General features: G+C 48.3%; 1 protein-coding gene across 7 annotated transcripts in view; it reads left to right on the plus strand.

Moving 5' to 3' along the window:
• The window catches only part of SDK2 (sidekick cell adhesion molecule 2), a 446,383-nt gene that overhangs the window by 334,332 nt on the left and 86,789 nt on the right, over nucleotides 1-25,262 (plus strand). For 5 of the 7 annotated variants that reach the window (XM_053295774.1, XM_053295769.1, XM_053295771.1 and 2 more), the window contains 13 exons: nucleotides 5,092-5,225; nucleotides 10,361-10,472; nucleotides 11,065-11,255; nucleotides 11,511-11,594; nucleotides 14,593-14,787; nucleotides 15,498-15,620; nucleotides 17,008-17,175; nucleotides 20,266-20,368; nucleotides 21,515-21,691; nucleotides 22,603-22,739; nucleotides 23,436-23,583; nucleotides 24,482-24,622; nucleotides 24,820-25,001. In XM_053295774.1, coding sequence (XP_053151749.1) covers nucleotides 5,092-5,225; nucleotides 10,361-10,472; nucleotides 11,065-11,255; nucleotides 11,511-11,594; nucleotides 14,593-14,787; nucleotides 15,498-15,620; nucleotides 17,008-17,175; nucleotides 20,266-20,368; nucleotides 21,515-21,691; nucleotides 22,603-22,739; nucleotides 23,436-23,583; nucleotides 24,482-24,622; nucleotides 24,820-25,001 — 1,895 coding nt within the window. The remainder of the gene's footprint in view (nucleotides 1-5,091; nucleotides 5,226-10,360; nucleotides 10,473-11,064; nucleotides 11,256-11,510; nucleotides 11,595-14,592; nucleotides 14,788-15,497; nucleotides 15,621-17,007; nucleotides 17,176-20,265; nucleotides 20,369-21,514; nucleotides 21,692-22,602; nucleotides 22,740-23,435; nucleotides 23,584-24,481; nucleotides 24,623-24,819; nucleotides 25,002-25,262) is intronic. The other 2 variants (XM_053295770.1, XM_053295772.1) reach the window with 1 other exon arrangement.

The following is a 25,262-nucleotide window of genomic DNA, read 5'->3' on the forward strand; positions in this document are numbered from 1 at the left end:
TGGAGCATAGCACATGCGTGGTGTGGTGGTTAGAGTGCTGGACTAGGACCAGGGAGACCCGGGTTCAAATCCCCATTCAACCATGAGACTTGCTGGGTGACTCTGGGCCAGTCACTTCTCTCTCAGCCTAACCTACTTCACAGGGTTGTTGTAAGGCGGAACTTAAGTATGTAGTACACTGCTCTGGGCTCCTTGGAGGAAGAGCGGGATATAAAATGTAAAATAAAATAAAAATAAATAAAAATGTGCCTATAGATCAAGATCTTGGAAGAGTGTGATTTGTTATTCCCCCATCCCTCTCCATAGAACTAATGTCATTTCCTGGCAGTCATTAATTATATGATAAAGGTCAATATGCCCAAGGAGTGATAGATACTAAAATAATCTACTCATTGTAAACATTTGAACAAAGTCTGCATATTAGGCAAGCTACCTTCCTTGTCATCTCTTTCCTGCTTACTTTGTTACCATCATTTTTCTGTTTATCACAATCCCAATAGCATTTAAATCTTAATAATGCTGAGATCTTAATCTTATCTTACATGACCTGACAACAAATTAAATCAAACTTAACAACATTTCCATCACTGAGTAACGTAATTCCTTTATATTGTCCCTAGTGAATTCAACCAACCTGAAATTGTATTATATGCCTTCTTATTTCAATAATAAGAATATAATATAATATATTATTATGTTATATATTAATAATATGATATATTATTCCTATTATATGCCTTCTTATTTCTATGTGTTATATTTCCTAACATATTATATTTCACACATTATATACACATATCAATAGCTGGGCCAACACAGATAACATGTGTAGTACAGAGTGTGCATGCATTTGGTATTTGTAATGGGAGAGAATTACAAACTCATATCAATGCCTGACACATAAGTATGCCTGCTTCAAAATGTTTCTGTCTACACAGGTAAAAGATAGGAAGGAGGACATCTTAGGCATAACCGAGGTCACACTCCCTGAAGCAATGCAGACATAATTCTTGTTTCAAATCCTAGATTACAAACACACCCTAGTTAATAGCATTAAACATAGTAAGAACCATTGCAGAGAGGATTGGCTCCAGATTTGAAGGGGTCCTCAGCAAAGTGGCCTCTGGTGGGTTCTTTCCACAATGGATGGACTTCCCTGAGGCTTATGAGGGGGCTAAGCTGCATGGCAGCAATAATCCCTCTTGCTTTTCTTGGTGGCTGCTGGCTGGAAGCTGCCATTTTCTCCCCCAGAATGCCCCAACATGCCATTCTAGGGCACGGGGGGTGGGGGAGGAGGATGCATGAATGCTTGAGCTGTGACCAAAGGAGTGCCGATATGGAACATAGCACATGTGCCTATAGATCAAGATCTTGGAAGAGTGTGATTTTTTATTCCCCCATCCCTCTCTATTGAACGGATGTCATTTGCTGGCAGTCATTAATTATGTATGTAAAGGCCAATATGCCCAAGGAGTGAAAGTTACTAAAATAATCTACTCATTGCAAGCATTTGAACACTGGGAGGCATACCCCAGAATAATACTATATCAAGGACATTGTGTAGAGGCAATGGCAGCCACCAGCACAGTGGTGGCTGGCCCAGTCCTCAGAGGGCTGAATAGCAGGTGTCAGTGGTGAGCCCCAAACCCCAATAGCTGACCGAAGGTATCATGTACTGACACTGGGCCTGAGTGCAGCCATGACAATGAAACATGGTTAAGGGTGGCAGGGGGGATTTGTGCATTAGAGAGGAGTGAGCACATGATCCCATGGTCCACTTCCAATCCCTCAGCCATGGAACATGTTGCCAAGGAAACTGTGTCCTGGCTAGCTCTGTCATCATCTTCCAGAAACTAGTCCCAGAATCTTTTCTTCCATGTGTGGGAAAGCAGATGGAGGGCCTAATTTTGAATGGGGGAAAAATGCAAGGGGAGAGAGGCTCAGGACCCATGCTGCTGCTGTGCTCAGATTTGTGGCGGCATTTCAGTTTGCGGGGTCGGGGGGGAGACTGCTTGCATATCCACCTGCATCTTGTCTAATTTGGCCCCTAGAGACACTTTGTCCTTAACTAGAGGAATTTTTACACACACACACACACACACACACGTGTGTTGCATGCAAACATAATGCACATTTTACCAAGCTTCCCTCCGTTTATGCATGCAGCAAAAACCACATTTTTAAAAAAGAAAAAGAAAAAACCCTGACCCTGCCTTCATAGATTCAACACACATAGCTGCTAGATTTCTTTCATACACACATACAGTGTTCTGGAATTGAATATCTAACCTCCATTATGCAGGAAGTGAACTGGTTGCCTTTCCATTTGTGAAGGCAGTTTGAGGAGATAAAGCTCCTTTATCACAAATTTAATGGTAAAATATATTCCCCCTCCCCCAGCCATTTTATGTCTCCAGTAGATTAGATCATTCTGTAAAAAAGAAAACTATTAATCTATGAACATCCAACTTGTTCTCCCGCCTGAGTGCTTAGTCATTGGGATAATTTAAAGGTGGGCACAGGAAATGGGGAAGATTTTTTCCCCCTTTTTATTTGCTTTTCGTCTGAGGTGAAAGTAGTTTCAGTGCACTGTAAATGTTTGGTTTATGTGTTGCAGCTGCTTGCCGCTGCAGGGCCATCCATACATGTATACATACAGTGTATGTGTGAGAGATATGGAAGCTCTTCTCACGATCAGTGAGGAAAGCCTGCAGCCCTGGGCAGCTGGATCGGCCGCCCACACAACTACTGTCACGGAGCCGGTGGGGGCTGTGGAGATCGGGGCCATGTGGCCCCTGGAAGCCCCAGGATGCTCCACACGAGTGTGTGGGGCATTCTGGGGGGACCCCCAAGACTGGGAGGCTGGCTGCAGCCTCCCGGTCAGAGGTCTACTTGTGTGTTGCCGCACGCCGCGGTGGCACACAAGCAAAAAAATGAAGTTAAGGGAGTGCTCACTCCGTTTACCTCATTTAAGGGGGAGAGGGAATTAGCCCACGAGCCCAGTGGTTCCCACAATCATTAGAAAGCAGGCTAGGCTCCCTTTGCCCGCTTTCTGCTGATTGTGGGAATAGCTTCTATATGTATAATCTCACACGCATACATAGGGTTGCCAGGTCTGGCTTAAGTTATTCTGGGATATTTCCACACCCAACCCAATAGTTTTTCAGTATTTTTCACAATATCAAGCCATTAAAATCTCCAGGATTGTTTTCAATAATCACCTGGGACTTTTACACAGAGCCAGCTTTACCGCAAGTTTACTGGGAGACTTTATTGTGAACTCAAAGTTGTCCCAAAAAACCGACACAAATAGTGGATTTTTTTACCCTGGATATAAATCAGGCTACACTCTAACACTCAGTGAAAAACCCAAATTGTGTGTGAACTACTCCCTGATAACTCTCAGGGACTTCGGGGTAAATCTGGCCGATATATTAACGTACCCCCTCCATTCCGGAGGAGATGCGAGTTAAAGAGCTTTAAAAGCCCCATGTGAAAAACTTCCTGGAGATTGGCGGCATTTCCCGGAGACTCCAGGCCAGTCCTAGAGAGTTAGCACACATACACAGATAGTAATCATTATCTGAACTAAAAGTGCAGCTCAAGTGCACCTACTAGAAACCAGTAATTTATATTTTTTTAACCAACACACCCTCCCAAAGAGCTCTCAGGTGGAAGGGTGGAAGCTTCCGGATGATCTACCTCTTCTGCAGGTGGAAATGCAACTCTACCCCTCCCCCCGCCAAATCCACTATACCCACAATTGCAGAAATATGCCTAACAATGGCTGCAAATACAGGAGCGCACATAAATCCTTACAAATTATAAGTGCCTGATATAGTTCTGTTTCAGAAGCCAACTAAGCCAGCACTTAACCAGTATACCTCAAAAGGTAAAAGACCTGGAAACCTTTGGTGCACTGCTCGGAGCGATGTGGAAGGAAGAACAGTATACATATAATCAAGAAATAAGATACCTGGGCATAAAGACATGCTCCAAGAGTTGCACTGGAAGCACTCTGTAAATGTGAACCTGGGAGATGCTCATGTATTTATGTGCCTGCATGCACATGCATTGGGTGTTTAAATGTATACTAAAAACAGGACTATGCATAATTATTCTGCAATTATGGACACAAATATACACCAAATGAAATCAAAAGGGTACTCATGTTCCTTCCCAAAATGGTACACTGATGGAAGCATACACTTTCAAATATTCACAGATATGGATGTAGGTGTAGTGGTTAGAGTGCTGGACTAGGACCGGGGAGACCCGAGTTCAAATCCCCATTCAGCCATGAAACTAGCTGGGTGACTCTGGGCCAGTCACTTCTCTCTCAGCCTAGCCTACTTCGCAGGGTTGCTGTGAGAGAGAAACTCAAGTATGTAGAACACCGCTCTGGGCTCCTTGGAGGAAAAGCGGGATATAAATGTAAAATAATAAATAAATAATAATATTCCACTCCATCCCGAGGGTTCAGAGCAACATGATACAATAATACTTCCCAGTATCCCATGGGTCATTTTGTGCAGTGTGCCTCCACCTCAGAAGTGGACTGTATCCCACTTTCATCGGCAGGCAACCCAACCCCTACTTCCTAATCCCAAACTTGTCCCTAGTGTGTGATCACAAATTAAGGCAATGGCAACAAACTATTTCATTGTTTGCAAGTGTAACCCAGACAATACCACAACCACCACCCCACAAAAAGGGTAGTTGGTTGACTGTACTTGATCTTGCCACAGAAACTGGAGCAGTGAGCCAATTCACAGGAAAAACTGAAGGGTTGAGGTCACAGCAGCCTACAGTGTGCATTAAGTTCCCTGAGGATACAGTGCCAGAAAAGCCAAAAGCCAGTGCAAAAAAATGGGATTTCCATTGGTCCCCACAGGGTCAGTCAACATAAAATCTATGTGGCACTGTATGGAAAGGGGTGGGTTAGCACTCTGCCTCCTGGGCTAATCCATGCACAAACAAAATGGGGGGGTGGGGGTAAGAGAGGTGCATGCAGTGTGCTTCTCCTAGCAACTTCTCTACATCTCATGCCAAGACCCACTCGGCTCTAAAACCCTTCTTTCTTTCCCTCAGAGCCATCACACTGGAGAACACTCTTGTGATCCTGTCAACAGTTGCCCCCGACGCTGGAAGGTACTACGTGCAAGCCGTGAATGACAAGAATGGAGACAATAAAACTAGCCAACCCATCACATTAACTGTGGAGAGTAAGTGCCACTGGGATGAAGTGGGAAGACCTTTGAGTTAAGAGCTGCCATCTTCTTTTCTTGTGGAGCTCCTATGACTTTAGTAGCTGTATAGCCAGCAGAAATTTAATAGGTACAGCTCTCCTCACTATGAAGATGGTGACAGGGACAGCCTTCCCTTGTATCTGTTAAACTGCTGCCAGAAAGCACCCAACATTGGGTGCAGACACATGGGTCCATAATGCTGATATTAGCACACACTAGGTGAGGTAGGCTGGAGAAAAAGAGAGCATGCTGCATCCCAGCTTTGCTTCCTTCAGATGAAGATCTTGCTTTTGAAAGAGCGTCTGCCTTCAGGGCCAAATTAAACTCTGGGCTGGTTCTCCTGACCAGGCGCTAGGTAGGTAGAGCTTCCAGCCAGGCTCCAAGCTCCATGTGAGTTCCCAAGAAATGGCCGTGTGTCAGCAAAAACGTGGGAGGGGGAGGGGGGAGTGATTATATGCTAACCCACATTGAGGGTGGAGGAAAAAAACATGTTTCGCCCTGACACAGTCAGATCACAGCTTGTACACAACGATTTGCCCCTCTGGCCTCTTCCTACCTCAATTTTTGCCAACACGCGGCCACTTCTCAGGAGCGCATACGGGGCTTGGATGTCCTCCTACTCGGGTTTTGGTTGTGAGAACCAGTCCTCTATCTCAGCAAATGTGTGGTCCAAGCCCTCCCGCATTTGCTAAAATAACAGGAAATGGAAGATAGGAAGATTGGCAAGCAGCTGGGAGAGAAGCTTAACCCCTATAAAAACAACTCATTGGTATGGGAAGGGTTAAGCACTGGCTCTCACCCACCAATTCTCCCTTGCAAATGCTTCCCTTCAGTCCCCATTTAGCATTACAAGGGAAACACGGGGCTGGGGCTGGGAAGGCTGTATTTCCCTTGACAAGTCTAGTTGTTCTTGAGCTGATTCTGGAGAGGCTTTATGAGTGGCAGCAGCAATGGGATGGATGATGCTCCATGGCAACAACCTTGTGGATTGTGGCACAGTGGCATGGGAAGTGAATTCTCCATCCACCAATTAGTGCTAATGGGAGCTTTCCCCTCAAGACAGGTAGATGTGGGGAGAAGTCCAAATAGAGACGATAGGGGTTGGGGGGCAGAGGGTTAACTCTCTCTCTCCCCCCCCCCACACTGTGCCCCCAATCCACAGGTGCCTCCAATCCAGCTCCTATTTGCCAAACAAAAAACAAGCGAGCTGCCCCCAACTGTGTGTTTCAAATAACAGACTGACCCTGAGTCTGAGAGGGGCTGAGGATGTGGTTTAGGCCTTGCTTGTTTTTCTTGCAGATCAACAGGTCTCCAAGGCTCAGCTGTTCACTGGCATCTCTTTGCATCTGGCTTCTCTGTCGCTTCTGCTGGCTCAGGCCCAAATTTAATTTGCAGTAAATCTCTGGCAAAGCTCTGGCTGGTGCTGACTAGACATTTCTGCCGGATCCGAATTTATTTAGACACTTTGGGCCGCGGCTGCAAGAGCTGGGAAGCTCTAATTACATCACTAGCTGAAGCCCTTATCCCTGCTCCCCACACCATCCAGTTCCCCCGCTAGCAAGACGACTGAATGCAGCACAGAATATGGGAAGCTTTATGTACGCAGCATCTGTAATGCACTCTCCAGCTCCCTAAGGGACTCCTCCCAACACGCCTGCTGATCACTGTCACTGTCCCTCATATTGACCCATAAGCCCCTATTATCCCATTCCCAACCTCCCCACTCTAGTCTCCCAGCCCAATATTCCATGCTGTCCCCTCTCTACCTTTCTCAAAATCCTTCAGGTTTGGCTCACAACCCCACTTCCTTCTCCTGTGCCTTTCTGCCACCATCTCTGGCACTGCCTGTTGATCCGATCTGAAGCATTTGCTTTCTAAATCTGGACGTATGGGGTCCGTTCTCCTCCCCTTCACCCACAGTCACGGGATCTTCTCCCCACACACAACTTTGCCAGGACTCTTGGCTCTTGAGACACTTGGCTCTTGAGACACTTGGCTCTTGAGACACAAAATCCAAATGACATCCCCCAGCCCACATGACAATAAAAATATAATTGACTAAATCAAAAGTTCTCCTATTTGGGTCCCCGGGTTATTGGACTACAACTCCCATCATCCCCAGATGCCAACTCCCATCACCCCCTGCCACAAGGACCTTCATCAGGGGATCCATGTTTAAGAACTACTTGACTAAATAGTTGGCATTTAATGATACACTCTCAATCTTCCACCTGAGCCATCTCAGCCTCCCTAATAAGGGAGTCCATCCTTGTTCTCCATAATCTCAACCTGCAGATGCTCTTCCTCTCCCCCGATTTCAGGCTTATGAAAGACTTGTCCAAATCCTTCAGCCCTGACCTGTAGCATCTCTGCAGCTGTTAAGTTTCCCCTTACATTTAACACTTCCAAATTCACTTTCCCCATAACTCTCAGCAATTTGGGAACGGCCTTGATTTCTGCCTCCTAGCAAAGCCGTGAAATCCTCATGAATCGGCCTTGTGATTCCGCAGTCCCTCCAGATGATGTTTACTTCACAGCTGTTTTATGTCTCCCGGATTTGGCTTTATATTCCCCCTCCCCATCCTTGCCCCATTAATCTGGAGTGCTGTACCTCAGTGTGTAATAAACACCATAGAGCATGCCTTTATGGATTCTGCTATATCAGCAACCTTGCGATCCCAGCCAACACATGAGGGGAGGTGGGTTTATCACTGCAATTATTTTGCTTTATGCACTTACCCTGTTGCTGCTGCTATTGCTGCTGCTACTCAGATTCTCTTTGCTTCTCTGATCCCACCTGCTGATGCCCAACTAAGGATGAGGAGCAGGTGGCAGCACTCAGTAGAATTTCATGCTTGAGGATGATGCAGGCCCTGGATTTTAATGTTCCTTCTGGGGGCTTGAAATCTGTGGAGATGGGTGAGGAAGCTAAAGTCTCAATAGCGCTCGTGAGTTCCACCTCTAAATAAACTGCTGTCAGCAAAAGTCTGACTCCGTTCCCGCAAGATGTACCCCTTGTGGGAGTTTTGAATCAATGCTGCAGGCAGAACAGGAAGCATGGGTGCAGGGGCATAGCTAGGGGAGAGGGGGCCCGTGTGTTCACCCCTCCTTCCGGCGCCCCTCGGACTTAGGAAGTTAATGATGAAGATAGGGAGGGGTGCAGCTGGGGGCCCTCAGGAGCTTGGGGGCTCGGGTTCTTTGAACCCATCCACTCAATTACAGCTACATCCCTGCACGGGTGGATGGCTCTTGGGAGGCACAGAGAAGAGGCCATTCAAACTTGCTCCTTCCCTTTGTTGCCACATTAGTCAGTGGGAGCTCCAGGAAGAGGAGGAACATTGCTCTGCACTCATAAACACTGGGCAATAAGGAGGACTTTGGAAGAGTCTTGGGGTTTTCTAGATGGCACTGAAGTGCAGGATCAGCAAAACATTTGTGCAAGTTCCAAGCACAATCTTACTCGCCACACAGATGCTTCTGTGAGCCTTCATGCTCCTTCCTAGTGCAGTCTTGCCCTCTGTACACATGCTGAATAGGGAGTTCACATGATTTTTGCAACACCACCTGTCAGACAACCTTTGCATTCTGAGGAGAACCCACCCTTTTTCATTACTACTTTTCTGGCAATTGGATAAAAGGGTGGGCTCTTTTCGAGTTCTTCTTGGAATGCAAAAGCTGACCAGCAGGTAGAGCTGCAAACATTGTGCAAAGTCTCTGATCAGCATGTGTAAAGATGGTGAGATCAGACTAGGAAGGAACAGGCAGGCTTGCAGAAGCATCTGTACCATTAGTAAGATCACTTGTGTGATAGCTTTGGGAAGAGAGCTGGTCCAAGCATGACTTGTCCCCTTAAGCTAAGCAGGGTCTGCCCTGGTTGCATATGAAAGGGAGACTAGAAGTGTGAGCACTGTACGATCTTCCCCTCAGGGGCTGGAGTCGCTCTGGGAAGAGCATCTAGGCTCCAAGTTCCTTCCCTGGCATATCCAAGATAGGGCTGAGAGCGATTCCTGCCTGCAACCTTGGAGAATCTGCTGCCAGTCATGTTCCTATGTTTTCCGCTCCCTCACTTTATAGGCATCTGGTAACTCCCTTAGTCAGGATGACCAGGGGCTTTTGGTCTTGCTCTTGCAGAGGGGGGAGCAGGGTGCTTTGAGATGACTGGCTTAGGAACAGGAATGGCTGGGCTGGGCAGAGCAGCTGGCCTGCATTAAATGCCTGGCAAAGTGCCAGTCTTGGCCTGCCAGTATAACTGGATTGGTGCCACCCAATGAGAGGGGGAGGATTCAGTGGAGTCCTGCAGACTTTGGGCCAAGGGAGAGAAGTAAACAATGAGAAGGCAAGAAAGGGCAACCATCTCAGACAGCATAATTTATTCTGTAATGTCTACTATTTGCATAGCAAAAAAATATTCCTGCTTTTACTAGCTGTGAGGAGGGTACGTAGCTTTCTAGGGCACAGATGGCCCATATTCTGACTATTAAAAAATCTTCATCTGCTTCTCTGGTTTCTGATATTTCACCGGGCATTGACGACACATTTTCAAACTTACCTTCCAAAACATATGGGTGAGAAATTTGCTTTTTAAAAAAGAAATCTGTGAGAAGCTGAGGTCTGCAGCCAAGAACGCATTCTGTGACTTTTCAATGCTCCTAATCAAATCGTGGCATATACACAACCCTAGGCTTTGCTGTGGGTGAACCTTGAGTGCACTGACCATGAGAGAGTAGTCTTGCAGGAACGGTCTTGGGCATACCAAGGATGTGAGTGAACTAATGTAACTCTGTTGAGAAGTTAACAGTGAAGGAGGAGGATGGGAGTCTGCAAAAGTGATGCAACATGGTACTGATTCCAGAAGGTGGGTGGTATAGTTATGTGTGCTGAGAATGCTCAAGAGAAATGGTAAGCCTTGGCCGAAGGATGGAGAACCCAGCATTTTGAATCCAAAGATGTGTTTACTGAGATGGCTGCTGCTTGCTCTTGCTGCCATCTGACGTTTAAAGAAAGCACCGTGTACCTCAGAGGAGAGGGAAGGGTAGTGTGTCTTCGGCATGCACGTACAGCCTGGCAATGTTTCTGTCTGGTGTTGTCAATGCTGTTTCATTCCTCCTCAGATGTAGGTGGCCCAGCTGATCCCATTGCGCCCACCATCATTATTCCGCCACGCAACACCAGTGTCGTCTCGGGCACCTCGGAGGTGACCCTGGAGTGTGTGGCCAATGCCAGGTGAGTCACTACCTACTGCTCAGCTCAGGCATCTTGTGGTTGTGGGTGGCTGGAGAGTATAGCTGCCATGATCGTTGGAACTTTGGAGGTGATCATGTGATCAGTTACTTGTCTGCCTCCTCCATGAAGCATCCACCTCACAAAGTCTGCCGTGTTGTCCTCTGCGACCTCTCCAGAACTGAGATGGATCACCAGTTCATGGATGCCTAGCTATGATCTGAGATATGGCCTGTTCTAGGTTATTAAGGTTGTGGGATGGCCTCTGCTAACAATTTGGTATGCCACCATCTTGGCCACAAAGATATACTCGCAGAAAGCAATCTCCCCCTAAAGAGGAATCCCATGATCCACATAAAGTGAGATTTTTGGTTTTTTTGCAGCAACAGTGATTAGTATCAGATCATGCCGCATCCATAAAAGGTGCCTAATTCCTCCCTTGGGTTGATGTAGGTGTACAGTTGTGCTGAAAACTTGGACGGGGGTACTGTGTATGAGCTCCACTGGGTTGTACAGATCTTTGAGGTCCTGTTGGTTATCCGGTGACACTGCCATTTGAAGGGGGTCCCCCCTCACAGGTTTCTCTGCTAACCAGGCCACTCATCAAGCTGCACATCATCTGGAAGAAGGGCGGGGTGCCGGTGTCTAATGGCATCAGCGACTACAACCGGCGCCTGACCATCCTCAACCCCTCGCTGAGCGACAGTGGCTACTATGAATGTGAGGCGGTACTGCGTAGTAGCAGCGTGCCCTCTGTGGTCCGGGGAGCCTACCTCTCTGTGCTGGGTAAGCAATGAGCATGGCAACAGGAGAATGGGAAATGGAAGGAAACAGGCAATATCATGGAGTCACAGTGCAATGAGTCTGGGAATCTTCAGTCATGTTCCAGTGTAGTTAGGCCCTTGCCAATGAACAGAGTTTTTTTTAAAAGCATTGGAGTGCAGCAGCATCAGAATAATCTGTTCAAGAAGTGAGATCAACTAACAGTTTGCAATGAAGAAACATTTGGCCAGCCCCCCATATCTGAGTTTTCTCTTACAGAGCCGCCTCAGTTCACCAAGGAACCAGAGAGGCACATCACAGCTGAGATGGAGAAGGTGGTGCAGATACCATGCCAGGCCAAAGGTAATTCTCTCTCGAGATCTTCCTAATCATCTGGTTCTGCTTCTTGTACAGCCCAAGCCAGGGCAGTTAACCTTGCAGTTCAAGCACCCACTCATCTAGAAACTTAGCAAATTTGATCAGCAGTTTTCTAGCAGAACCACATCTGGTAGATTTAAACATGGAGACAGCGCAGGGGAAAGAGGCTGTAAAGCACCCATACTGCTGCTTTCCCTTTTCTCCACTTTAAACTTGCACGTAAAAATAAGCAAATTTCTACCCTGTCAATGTGCAAAGATGTCCTTGAAAAGACAATCTGAACAAAACAAATGTGACATACTGATGTCTGCCCGAGTCTGCAGACAGCCTAAAACAGCCCAGTGCTGGATGGCAACGTCACTCGCAGCTGAAATGTCAATGTCTATGCTCTCTGTGAAAAGAGCGGCGTATACTGAGACAGTTCCAAAGCCTGTGAAGGAACTGAGAGCTTAAATTGCTGGCTATAAGCCATAGGTTAAGGATTAGCAGGCATTCATAGCATTTTCTATGCATAGTTTGGCCAGGTTGTTAAATGCCCAAAGGATACGGTGCAGACTTTATCACTAAGTGGGCTTAAAATCAGTGGTAGCTATCTCTGATGAGATGGAGCTTGGTCTACTTGTTCCTTCTATACTCTACATGAATAATAGGATAAAAGATCCTGAAGCTTTTCTCATGATCAGTGAGAAGAGATTTGGGGCTAATTGCAGGGAAAGAGGGTTAACCTTTCCTTCCCCGCAGAAAACCCTCTGTTAGTCTCTGGATGGGCGGATCACCTGCCCAGCCGAGTGGTGGCTTCCCTGGGGCACTCCCGTACCTTGCTCAGGTGCTCTGGGGGTTGGGTGCAGGCAATGCAACCGCCATGCAACCAACCGCCATGCAGCGCCCCACTCCCCAGAGCTCCAATAATGCACCATGCAAGTGCACGCTGTATTACTGGGACCCCCCTTCCTACTGAGTGTGTCCACCATGACTGCAAGCAGCCATGGCAGACACACGCTAGAGGTTACTTAAGAGGACTCACCACTGAGCCGCTGCCTCCGGGAGGCACATGGCCCCCAGTGGTTCTCACACGCGGTGAAAACTGGCTTTTTTCTGCCCGTGAGAATAGCTTCCCTTTCTGGTTCCATATTTCCCTGGTTTGGGGGGTTAGAGCTGCTTCCAGTTGACTCCACCTCCCACCCCAGTTGCAGGTAGGAGTCTGATGAACCCAATTTCAAGCCTGATGACACTGACAGACCCAGGTCATGCAACAGTTATTTGCCCAGTGAGAGGCCAGCAAAACCAGAAGTCACGTGGGCGCAGTGCTAGGGCACTGAGTGGAGCGTTAGCAAGGAAATGACCAGGGGAGTTCTTAAAGGAACCAGAGCAGGGGGATAATTTGCGTGATTTGGAGGATGAAAGGTGGACATTGAGCATCAGGTGGGGGCGGGGGGGGGAAGCATCAGAGGGGAAAGCTGCCTGTGTCTGTCTCCTCCCTATATATCCATTGCCCTTAAGCAGGGGCATGGGGAGCTTGACCATGGCCAGAGTCCTCCAGTGGCTTCCCTGCCCCCTTGGCCTTGCAACAACATGCACCCCAAGCCATGCTCCCTGAGTCTGATGTCAGATGCAAGGGATTGGGACCAATGCCAAGGACGGGGCCCATCAGCCCCAGCAGTGTTGACCTTCCCCAGTCGGTGATTCGTGGAATGGCTGGCTGGGAGCTCCCGTCCCTGCCTTCTCAAGGAGCTGCCAGTCGGTGATTCCACGGATCACTGACTGGGAAAGGGCAGTTCTGCTGGGGCTGATGATGGACCCTGTCCTCAGCATTGTCCCGCCCCCTTGCATCTAGCGTCAGATGCTGGGGGTGGGGCCAATGCCGGGGATAAGGTCTGTTCAGACCCTCTCCCATCCCTCCCCAGGTAGCATTCCCTTGAAAGGCTGGCTGCTGGCTGGGCAGGGGAAGGGCATGCCTTGAGCTCCCAGCCACCTAGCGCTTCATTTACCAGCTAGGGGAAATTTACTGGCTGGGGAGGAGAGGGGCATGCCTTGCGCTCCCAGGCAGTGAGTGCTTTGTTCACTGGCTAGGTGGGGAAGGGGGCAAGGGGGCACCCTGGCCAAGGAAGAGGGCGTGCCTGGGCAGCCCCCACCCCCAGACCCTGGAGGCTGGGCAACAATCATCCCCCCCTTGCTCCATGGTCCCTATGCCCCTGCCCATAAGCCTGTCTGGACTCCAATCTGATTTGAACTGGATGCCAAGAGATGTATTTTCTGAGTGAGACTCATGGAGTAAGGAAGTAGAAGAGACTGTAGGTTCATATTGAAGGGAAGCTCTCTGCAGGTTGGATGTACAGAAAATCCTTTGAAAAGATATAGATGCCAAACGTATGTCATGCAAGAAACCTATTGAAGGGAGAGGGTAGTGTAGGGGAAAGGTGGTTTTCATTTCCTCCTCACTGTCTGATAGCACTTATTATGTTCTTGTTAGAACCAGGGGTCACTCCATGAAATTGATTGCCAGGAGGTCTGGGACCAACAAACGGAAGTACTTTTGCACACAACGCGTGATCTACCTGTGGAACTCTCTGCCACAGAATGTGGTGACAGCCGACAACCTGGATGGCTTTAAGAGGGGTTTGGATAATTTCATGGAGGAGAGGTCTATCAATGGCTACCAGTCGGAGGGCTGTGGGCCACCTCCAGCCTCAAAGGCAGGATGCCTCTGAATACCAGTTGCAGGGGAGTAATGGCAGGAGAGAGGGCACGCCCTCAACTCCTGCCTGTGGCTTCCAGCGGCATTTGGTGGGCCGCTGTGCGAAACAGGATGCTGGACTAGATGGGCCTTGGGCCTGATCCAGCAGGGCTGTTCTTATGTTCTTATGTTCACTACCGGTGCACCAGGTTTTATGTATGTGTTTCTATTTGAACAATTTCTATACTATTTTTCCAGCTCACTCAAAAGCTTAAAAACACACAGTGATGACCATGTTTTCCATTGCAGGTGTGCCTCCACCCAGAATGTTCTGGTACAAGGACGCCCTCCTGCTTGAAGTGGAGAAGCTTGCTCGATTCCAGCTCCTTGCCAATGGGAGCCTGCAGATTAGTGGGCTGGTGCCAGATGATACGGGCATGTTCCAGTGCTTTGCCCGCAACGCTGCTGGCGAGGTGCAGTCCTCCACGTACCTGGCCGTCACCAGTAGGTGTCAGCAAGTGCTTTGCTTGTAGGTTGCTTTGGAAGCCCCCTCCCAGTGTTCTTTGCAGGACCAGTGTTAAGCAGGTGGTGCTGGGGGCTACAAGAAACAGGGGTTGATAGATGCAGGAAATGGAGAAGTAAAGCAAGTGCAAAGATCTGCAGTGTTTGAAGAGCTGCAGGGAGCAGGAAAGAGTTCTAGTCAAAAATCTGGAAAGGTATTGTGGGAAGCGAGTGCTCCTTTAATAGAGGATCATTGGGCTGAAGAGTGGGAAGTGGGCCAATATTTATGGAGTAATGTGGGACTTCCATAAATAGAAGGTTCTCTCTCTATTTCAGGCACCAAAATGGATGTCCATTAAGAGATACTTTCTCCACTGCCTGATACTGATACTATTATTGTGGTACAGGGGCTACAAAACGTCCTTGCCCTTTTCTCCAGTATTCAGACTAATTCTGGCTTGGTAGCAAGGGAGCTTATGTGAAGAGAAGGCAGAGCACAGCAGAGCGCTCTTTGCAGGCAGTAAATCAGATACAATCTGGAATCTCCTTCTGAGCTACTGGTTACTTGTTTCACCTTCTTTCCATCTTAGGTTCAGCCTGAGTAGTGGGTTCAGAGGCACGAGAGAAAGGAGAAATTGACATTGCAATATGCTGCTTGCTTGGGATCCCAGAATCCCTCCCAGAAACACTCCCTGTCTTTCTCCCCACTGCAGGTATTGCCCCCAACATAACCAAAGGACCCTTGGACAGCACCGTGATTGACGGGATGGCCGTGGTACTCAGCTGTGAGACCTCAGGGGCTCCCAGGCCAGCCATCACCTGGCAGAAAGGTAATGGTGAGTTGGGAAATTTTAAAGAGTTTTTATAGGGCTCAGGCATGGAAGTAAGAATTTGTCTTACTGTTTTATTTTTATTCGGGGATTTTTATCCTGCCATTCCACTCAGAGAGTGCCTAAGACAGCTTACACTAAGAATAAAAATACAACTGAACAAGAGCATCAGCAATAAATCAACAGGATATTCTGTCATCCTCCTGACTCCTGGTTACCTCCCTTGCCTACCCTCAGCAGCAATAAAGAAGCCGGGGTTAGATGGCAAAACGTCTCTCCTGCTCCTCTGTTCTCCCAGGTGTCATGTGCTGCATCTCCTGCCTGCAAGGAGTGGGGAGGGGGGTGGCGCTGGATCAGGCCTGCAGTTTATCTCCCATCCTTGAAAAGGGGATGGAAGTAGAAATGCTCATTCCTCACCACAGCCTCATTGTAGCTCTAGCCCATCCCTTGATGTCGTCAGCTCAAACCGCTACCAAGTCTGAACCCCCCACTGGTGGCAACTGCTGTCAGATGCATTATGGGCAGTCTTCTACATCCACAGCTAAATGGCTCACCCCATTTAAGTGATGCAGGTTTGGCCGTCTATGCTGTGGATCCAAGAGTTTCTTTCAGAGTGACTGGTCTCTCTCAGAAGCAGTTAGAGGCCTCTGGCGTGGGGGTGGGGGTGGAAGCCAAAAGTGAAGGGGGAAAGAGAGGGGGAGATAGAATTTCAGAATATGTTGGCAGAACTACTCTTAAGAAGCTCGTGGACTTGGAAGAGCTTCCTGCAGGCCAGACCTTGCTGAGCTGCATCCCTGGCCTTGCCACCCACCACAACCAGTCTTATGAGCCATGGCCCAACTCCCTGCACATGGGGATTGTGGAGAACTCGGGGCACAGGGAACAGGAGAGTTCATTTCTTGAGGTACCTGCTGGGAAGTGGGGGAAATGAAGCACATAGTTTTTGCTGGGGAATCCCAGGGAACCAGATGGCACTGATCTGATCCAGAGCCGCAGCCTCGTCCTGCTTTGCCAGTGCTTCTTGCACCTCACCTCACCGGCTTTGTTATACCAGCAGTAGACCAATCCTGGAATACAGTCTCCGGCTTCCTTGCAAATCAATTCATAGTGGCTATTATGTGCTATAGAACGACTTGTACTACTGTGGGCCTTCTAAATTTCAAATACTAGTAGCATGAATATCAATGAAGAAGAAACACCTTCCCCTCTTTTCCCTTTGATGGGGTATACAGCCTGATTAGCTGCATACCCACAGAAGAGCTGACGTCAGGACTCGCATCTAGATCTGCAGGGCTTCTTGTGGTGGGGATTCCCTTCAAGTGCACTGCAAAGCTACTAGAGACAAGCTATCTGTCATCGCTGGCCTAACAAACCCTTCCTCTTTCACCTACAGGTGAGCGAATCTTGGCCAGTGGCTCAGTGCAGCTTCCTCGTTTTACACTGTTGGAGTCAGGAAGCCTCCTTATCAGCCCTACACGGATCTCAGATGCTGGCAACTACATCTGCCTTGCCACCAACTCCCGTGGTGTGGATGAGGCTTCTGCTGAGCTTGTTGTCTGGGGTAATATGTTTCTTCTTATTTGCTTCTCATCCCCTCCTCTATAGGTCGCTGGTGGAGGACCTCCCTGGTGGAGCTGCTGCTACGTAATCCAAAATGCCATAATAGAAGTAGAATCTCCAAGAGGAGGTTCATTATAGAACCTCCAAGAGGAGGTGAAGTTCTGTGAAATACTACACCTTTCCTAACTCATAAATTATTGTGGAGATTCTTCTTCAGAAATGAAAATTCCCTCCATTTTGATTGCCAGTTCCTAGTGGAGTTTGCATCATGAAAGCTGCAAAAAATGTGCTAAACACAAGTAGGAGTGAGTGTCAGTGGACTGGTCCATGCACACACACACACACACAACTTGAGATAGCATAATTTGATTATATGATATGATTCTGACAGCTGTATATATGGATGGACTCCACTGAAAAGTTTGAGATGACATCAAGTTCTCACTGTGGTGTGAGATGTGAGATGGCTCTTTCAAGCATGCAACTCATCTCTTGACATTGCAGTCCTCATGCGATGAACATACTGTATGTGCATCCAGACTGGTCAGTGTTTGCACAAAGTGCTGCCGAAACTGACATAGGATCCTGTGCACGGTTGAAAGTTTCCGCACGAGTTCAAAGTGCTGTCTTACTGCATTCTGAAAAGAACCAGCACTCACTACAAAAGTAGTATTGGAAAACGGAAGGATGTTGTTTTTTCCCCTCGGAATGCAAGCGCTGGCAGCAGGCGGTGCTGTGAAAACCACACCAGGTCTCCAATCAGCAGGTGCCCTGAAAATAAGATCCCAATAAGAAGGAGCAAAGAAGTATTTTGGAGCATGTGGTATGGTTAGTAAGACAGCACTCTCAACATGTGCCATGTATTACTGTCTGGAAGGATCCATAAAGTAGGCTGTTCAGACTGCCATTGTTTGTTTTCCACCTCCTTTTTTGGATACAAAATTGTATACTTTCTTAAAGAGGTACAAACTTTTCCCCAAGTGGTATGGATAGTAGTCTCACACTGTGTCAATTTCTGATCATTATCCCATACTCCTCTTTTGGTCCATTCCCCCCCCCCCCCCCGCCACTTCCTATTTTTACCGTCAAATTGCATACCTGGTACAGTTCATCCAGTCAACGAGATAATTTGCCTAGTCTGCTCATTTCTTTTATGAGAAGCTAAATCTGGCTACTTTCACAGTCCGGGCTGCTTTGCGATCATGTCCCTCAATTTTCCAGCAAACTATGGGTCAGATCACCCATTGTTTTTCTTTTAGTTAAATGCCGCTATGGGTGGAGAGCTACCCATTTGCTTTGGTTTCCCGCCCTGACAGTGAATGGGAGCCCAAAGGGCAAGAGGGGGAGGTGGGACTAGCCCAGCCTCAGTCAGTCCGTCAAGGAAACACACACGGTCAGCCTAGGGCTGCAGGACGATGGGGAGCTCCAAGCAACTGCCCCTCCCAGGGCAACTGCCCCTTCCTCCCTGAGTTATGGAGAGCCTGAAAGGGGCAGACCTCTGGCCCAAAGTCCAGCATTCTGCCATCCCCCATTTATTCCTGCTTGGTGTGTTGCCTGCAGACACTGGGGAGCCCAAAGTGCCTGGCAGGGGTGCAGATTCCCCCCTAAGCATTTGAAGAGGTCCCCCCCCCATTTTGCTGAACCCTCCCCCGCCAAACTTAATAACCCATATTTCCCGGAATAATTGAAAATCAAGAACATGGTACAAGTGAATGGGTTGACTACCCCCTCCTTCTCCCTGATCAGGAAGGGGCAGCCCCCGCCCTCAGTATTTGAGTGAAAGGGGAAATGTTGGGAGATCCAATCAGGATTCTCTCATATCTGTAGTTTCCCCCACAATCTAATGTATGGACAGAGGAGCTCTTGCCTCTGGACTTCTGGACCAAAGTCCAGGGCCTCCACAGCCCCTTGGGGACCCCAAATCCTCTTTAGTCTATCCTGGGTAGTGTGGTCACCCGGTTGAGCATGATAATGCTTAATTTGCGGGCGGGGGGCTCCCAAAGCCTTTAGGTCGAGGCTCCAAAATTACCTAGCTGCACCTCTGTGTATGGAGGTGTCCCAGGGTAATCATCCAAATGCAGAATGTATTAGGAAACACAATTACAAACCTGATCCCAGAGGTGCAGAAAGAGGCGCTCCAATGCATGGAGAACACAACAGACTTTATTACCAAGTCAGTCTGCAATGCAGCCAGGCCATTGAAGCCTGACATTGGCACAGATGTGGTCTGTGGGTGTCAAAACTGTTTTGAGGACATCCCCATCCATCCCCTTTCAAAACATTTCTAACTTTGTCTTAACGGAACAGTTATTAGGTCCACCAGCCTTCAGGCTGAGGTGAATCAGTGCCCCCTGCTGGCCCTTTAGGAAATAATAATACTTTCTCCCTGAGAAACCCACATCAGAGCAAGCATGCTCCAGGAATCTAGGATTTATTCTTTATTCATTACATTTTTATCTTGCCTCTAAGACTGAGACAGGATTCCCCTGAATCGGTTCACATGGTGATCATTGTATGATAAGCTGCCATAAATTCACCTCCCCCACTGCTACGCTCCCTTTTACAGGGTCATAGCATCCTGGAGATGCATAGATAGGCAGGCACTCCTAGCTGACAAGAGATGGAGGTTTCAAACTCACCTTGTGCATAGGAGGGGGAATGAATGGATGTTATTTGTTCACAACTAGTGGTCACTGCCATGTGGGAAGGAGTTGGAGGGATGCAACCCCTGGCATTATGGCTTGGATTTGGAGCTGGTGAATGCCAGTTTTCTGCTTGTGCTATTTGCCCAAGTCGGAATTTGGGTAGTTGATATTGGGTGGGTGATTCTGCTGTTTTCAAGTCCATGATTTTATGAGTCCAAGAGACCCGGCTATTTTGCAATCCTTGCCATTTCCACAAGAAAAATGTGGGAAATGCGGCCCGGGGAGGCTCTGCTAGTCCTACAAGAAAGGGAGCTGTTATCCTTTGAAATCTAGCAGGTGAAGAGGTTGACCACTGATCTGGCACAGCAGCCAGCTCTGTTGCCCTGTCCTTTTTCTGTCCCGTTTCGGACTGCAATGGAGTGCCTTCTGTCTCTCTTTGCCTGCAGCCCGGACACGCATCACCAACCCACCTCAGGATCAGAGTGTCATCAAAGGCACCAAAGCTTCCATGACCTGTGGAGTGACCCATGACCCCAGTGTGGTAGTCCGGTACGTGGTGGGTCTGGCCCAGTGTGGCAAGAGGGAAGGCAGTGTGTGAAGAGCAGAACCTGTAAATGGAGTTGGCAGCTGTTTGAGTACAAGCTGGGGAAGGAGAGGTAGACCAGGCGTTGCCAAGTAATTCAACCGGAAATGGGAGGTACTTCCAGCACCAAGAAACTGTCAAGGAAGGAGACATCCATCCCCTCTTAGGAATAGGAGGAGAGATTTCGTAGGTCTCTCAGAAATATGGGCCCTCTTGCCTGAAGGCTTATGTTTTTAAATTTGAAATGGATCATCTGAACACCCATTTCTAATGCCAGTTTTCAGTGCTAGGCATCGGCTCTGGTAGTGAGCTAATAGTGCCTTTGCTTGGATCTCTCCTGCTCCTGAGAAACTTCTCCTACCCTCTGCTAGCATGGCTTTGCTCAAGCCCAAGCTTTGGCACTGCTTTTTGTACAAGCTGTGCTGGGGAAGCAGCCAGAATCTGGCAATCTTTGTGACCTACGAAAATTCAACTTCTCATTTATCCAAAATGCATGTCAGAGATTTAAGAAGCATTTCCATGTACAAAGCCAGGAGTCTACCATTCACTTCCTTACATACCTTAATAACACATACAGAGAAAAGTAATGTGAGGAGCTCCTGTCTAAAACCATGAGCCTACATTGCCACCTGGTGCCTGGCTTAGTGATGGTGCTGAAACAGAGCTGCTATGTTCCCTCATTTGCTTGAAGGGGAAAATGTCACGACTAACCTCTCTCTTGGACTCCCGACAATGTCCTTGTGGGAGAAGTTGCTAGAGCTGAGAAGTGAAAGGATCAATATGGGGTTGAATCCACCCTGCACAATTTTGTAAAAATTCTTTACCACTGAATTTGGTAACATGTACGTATTATTCAAACTGAATATGCATATATTCTGCTTCTGCTGGTGATGGGAAACAGCAAAGAACTATACAGAGCACGAAAGGGCTGATTCAGACAATGTCCCCACCAGCCAGCCCACGTGATTAAAATGGGGACCTGCCATGAGCATGCATATCCTTACATTTTTGTGCAATGTCCTTATATCTTCCTGGTGCATGCCGTTATTGTGGGGGAACTCTTCATGCATTAACATGAAGAGCCATGCCCCTGTCTCACTTTATTCCTCCAGGTATGTGTGGGAGAAGGATGGCATAACACTAAACGTGGAGGGTGTGCCACGCCTGCGATTGGACAACACGGGCACTCTACACATTGCCCAGACCTGGTCAGGTGACATTGGCACTTACACCTGTCGGGTGGTGTCTGCTGGAGGAAATGACTCCCGAAGTGCCCACCTGCGAGTCCGGTAAGGCCCCAGTCCTTAGGAATTACAGGATAACCTAATGCATAAATGGGAAGGAGAGTAAAGAAGGAATGGGACTCCCAAACAGGTGGCCACATGTCCTCCCAAGCTCTCATTTTGATCCAAATAATCCAGCCACAAAAAAGCAGCCACAGACCATCCTGACCTCTTGGGATCTCATAAGTTTTCCTCCTCTTAGGATCCGCTCCGCGTCCTCCAGCTTGCCTCAAACTCTCCCATGTTATACGAAGCCCCTATGCACTCAGGTGCCCCTCGAATACTTGCCCATGGGGGCAGCTCAGAGGTGGTGTGATCCCATTCAACTGAGACATTCACAGGAATAATGCAATCACATGAGTCTTTCCCACAGAATAGATTCACCCATATTATTCACCATGTGCTCTGGCAATGTGAGATTCAGTGTGACACTGAAGCAGCTCCCATGATGCTGGATGTCTTTGTGAAGGGCATCTAATGAGCAATTCCACCTGATATGTGTGGGAACAAGCCATTCCAACCTGAAAACTCATTGGGATGTAGCATTTCCTCTTCTGGCAGCTGCTCTCATGGAAAAGAATCAGCACTGTTGGCTGGCTAGGATATATGGCCTCTACACACACACAATGCCTCACATTCCTTCTTAGCCACGGTACTCTTTTACAGTATAGTGCCTTCCATCCATCCACAATATGTGATTAAACAGGATGTCTGCTACTGGCTCCTATGAATCATAGAGGTGCTGCTTGCTAACAGGCAGACACTAGTAATAGCCCAACCATGAGGGGGGAAAGTGGCTGGGTGTGCTGGGTCTCTCTCTAAATGGCTTTCCGTTCCCAGTGGGTGGCATTCTGTCTTTGGAGTGCTCTCATCGGACAGCTTCTAAGACAGGTTTCTTCTGCCATCATCTTCATCAGGCAGCTCCCGCATGCACCAGAAAACCCCATCGCTGTGCTGAGCACTGTAGAGAAACGCGCCATCAACCTGACATGGACCAAGCCCTTTGATGGAAACAGCCCACTGCTGCACTACATCCTTGAGGTCTCCGAGAACAGTAAGACACTCCCATCTTTCTGCCATACGGAAGTGCCAGGGTACAGGCAGAGACTTCAACCCCATGGCTTGTGACAGGCAGAGCTGGGCTGTTGTCCTTTCATAAAGGTGACAAGAGAAAAACTATGCAGGAATGGAAGACATTGATGGATCCCGGGGTTTCTGTGGCCTCTTTTTACCAAGTTTGGCTCTAATGTCTTTCCCACCTAGGGATTAATTGCACCTCAGTTGTATGTGGCGTTTTATTTTCAAATCTTACACTGCCTTCATATCAGATTATCTACTCCCATCACTGCTCCTGAATTCTAAGTGAACCTGTATTTGCACAGCAGCTGTAGAGGGCTATCCAATGCCAAAGGGCTGCCAGTGCCTTCTCCCGCCCCCAGCTTGGCTTTGACACTGTCATTTTCTTCCCCCACAAAAACCACATATCTGCCTGAATTTAGTTATGCTCCCTTGAATGCAGAGGAGAGCAAAGTAGGCTCCTGGCCATCAAGGCACTGGGACACTTTTCACTCCTAACTGGCATGTTTGGGGCCTGCCTATTCAAGCACTGAGTCATCCTGGGCAAATCCAGTCCATGGCAATCCTGAAGAGAGGAACCTGCTTAGGGATTGGGGGTGTGTGTGTTAAAATTCAATGGAGCCTATCCTGCTTCCTCAGTCTTCCTCTTTACCCCTTCCTTTGTACCTGACAGATGCTCCTTGGATAGTGCTCATGGCCAGTGTGGACCCTGAGGTGACCTCCGTGCTGGTGAGAGGCCTGGTTCCTGCCCGGTCATACCAGTTCCGCCTTTGTGCTGTCAATGATGTGGGCAAAGGCCAGTTCAGCAAGGACACTGAGAGGTGAGGCAGGTACTTTCTGTGGAGGAGCAGAGCTGGTCTTGTGGTAGTGAGCATGAATGGTTCCCTTTGCCAAATAGGGTGTGCCTTGATTTGCATTTGGATCAGTGACTTCATGTTAGCATTGTAAAATAATCCCCTGAGGGGATGGGGCCATATCTCAGTGGAAGAGTATCTGCATGCAGTAGCTCCGAGGTTCATTCTTTCGCATCTTCAGGTAGGGCTGGGAGGGACTCCTGCCTGAAACCTTGGAGAGCCGCTGCTAGTCAGTGTAGACAATACTGAGCTAGATGGACCAATGGTCTGACTCAGTATATGGCAGCTTCATTCATTCCTGTGGGTGGCTGCAGGTGTGGTATGACTGAGGGGTGGGGAGACTGGTAGAGTTGGGTATGGGAATGGTGTTGAAGTGCCATTGCTTTTTCTGGGCTGGAGCACGTTCTGGAGAGGAGGAAGCCAAACATGATACAGGTCAGTGGGCATATATTTTGCCTTGGATTGATGTAGAAGAGATGGGCGTGGCTGCAGCAGGGTCTGAATGCTGCTATGTATGGTCCTTCATAGCATGGTGCATTGTACATAAAATGGAGCAGGGCCGTGTGGCCTGGCCAGATGGTGGGAACTGGTTTATTGTCAGTGATGCATCCAGTGTGGTGTACATGATTATACATATTGCCTAGCATGACCAGATGTCTGCTTTAATCTTACATATCAAGACGCCTGATGTGGGCAGATATACACACAGTGAGGAGTGGCTGTATGTGTGCAGAACAATAACAAGGCACTTACCATGGCATGGCTGGGTTTGGCATTGCCTGGGGAGGACTAGCTGAGATAGCTTTGAGAGTTCAGCCCAACCCAGTTCCGGAACATGCCTCCTTTATTTGCTTCCCTTGGTTAGAGTTTCCCTCCCTGAAGAACCCCCCACAGCACCTCCACAGAACGTCATTGCCAGTGGCCGCACCAACCAGTCCATCATGATCCAATGGCAGCCACCACCTGAGAACCACCAGAATGGCATCCTCAAAGGCTACATCATCAGGTGAGTGAGCACACCACAGACATTTCACACTGCCATCTCCTGAAAGATCAGCTTTGGGCTGGGCCAATTCCATTCACTTTTTGGAATCACGCATTGCCTTGTCTGAAGCTGGAAGATCAGAGAGTTTCCATGGGGCATGAACATCCCTATTGCAGATTGGTGCTAGCCTGATCCTTTGACTGTTGTCCCTTGCCCAGATTTTGCCTAGCTGGCCTGCCTGTGGGCTACCAGTTCAGGAACATCACCAATGCAGATGTCAACAACCTCCTGCTGGAAGATCTGATCATTTGGACCAATTATGAGATTGAGGTGGCTGCATACAATAGTGCTGGACTGGGTGTCTACAGTGCCAAAGTCACAGAATGGACTCTCCAAGGTGGTAAGTTGAGTTGCTGGGTCATAGAGGGGGAGGCCTGGATTGCTTGGCTGCACAGTGTCTCCATGGGTCCAAAGAGTTGAGAGGAGGGTTGCAATGGAGGGTAGCTAACTGTGCCGCTTTCAGTCATGCAGAACGTGGCTGCTTAACTGAGGCTCTGCATGGTTTGGACTGGCACGTGTAGGTTCCTAATGCATACACACTCTTGAGCAGGCAGGGACTTCGTGTGTACTGAGGGTGCAGGACACCGATGTCACCAAGACT

This window comes from Hemicordylus capensis, chromosome 2 (genome assembly GCF_027244095.1).
Source record: "Hemicordylus capensis ecotype Gifberg chromosome 2, rHemCap1.1.pri, whole genome shotgun sequence".
NCBI classification, from domain to species: domain Eukaryota; kingdom Metazoa; phylum Chordata; class Lepidosauria; order Squamata; family Cordylidae; genus Hemicordylus; species Hemicordylus capensis.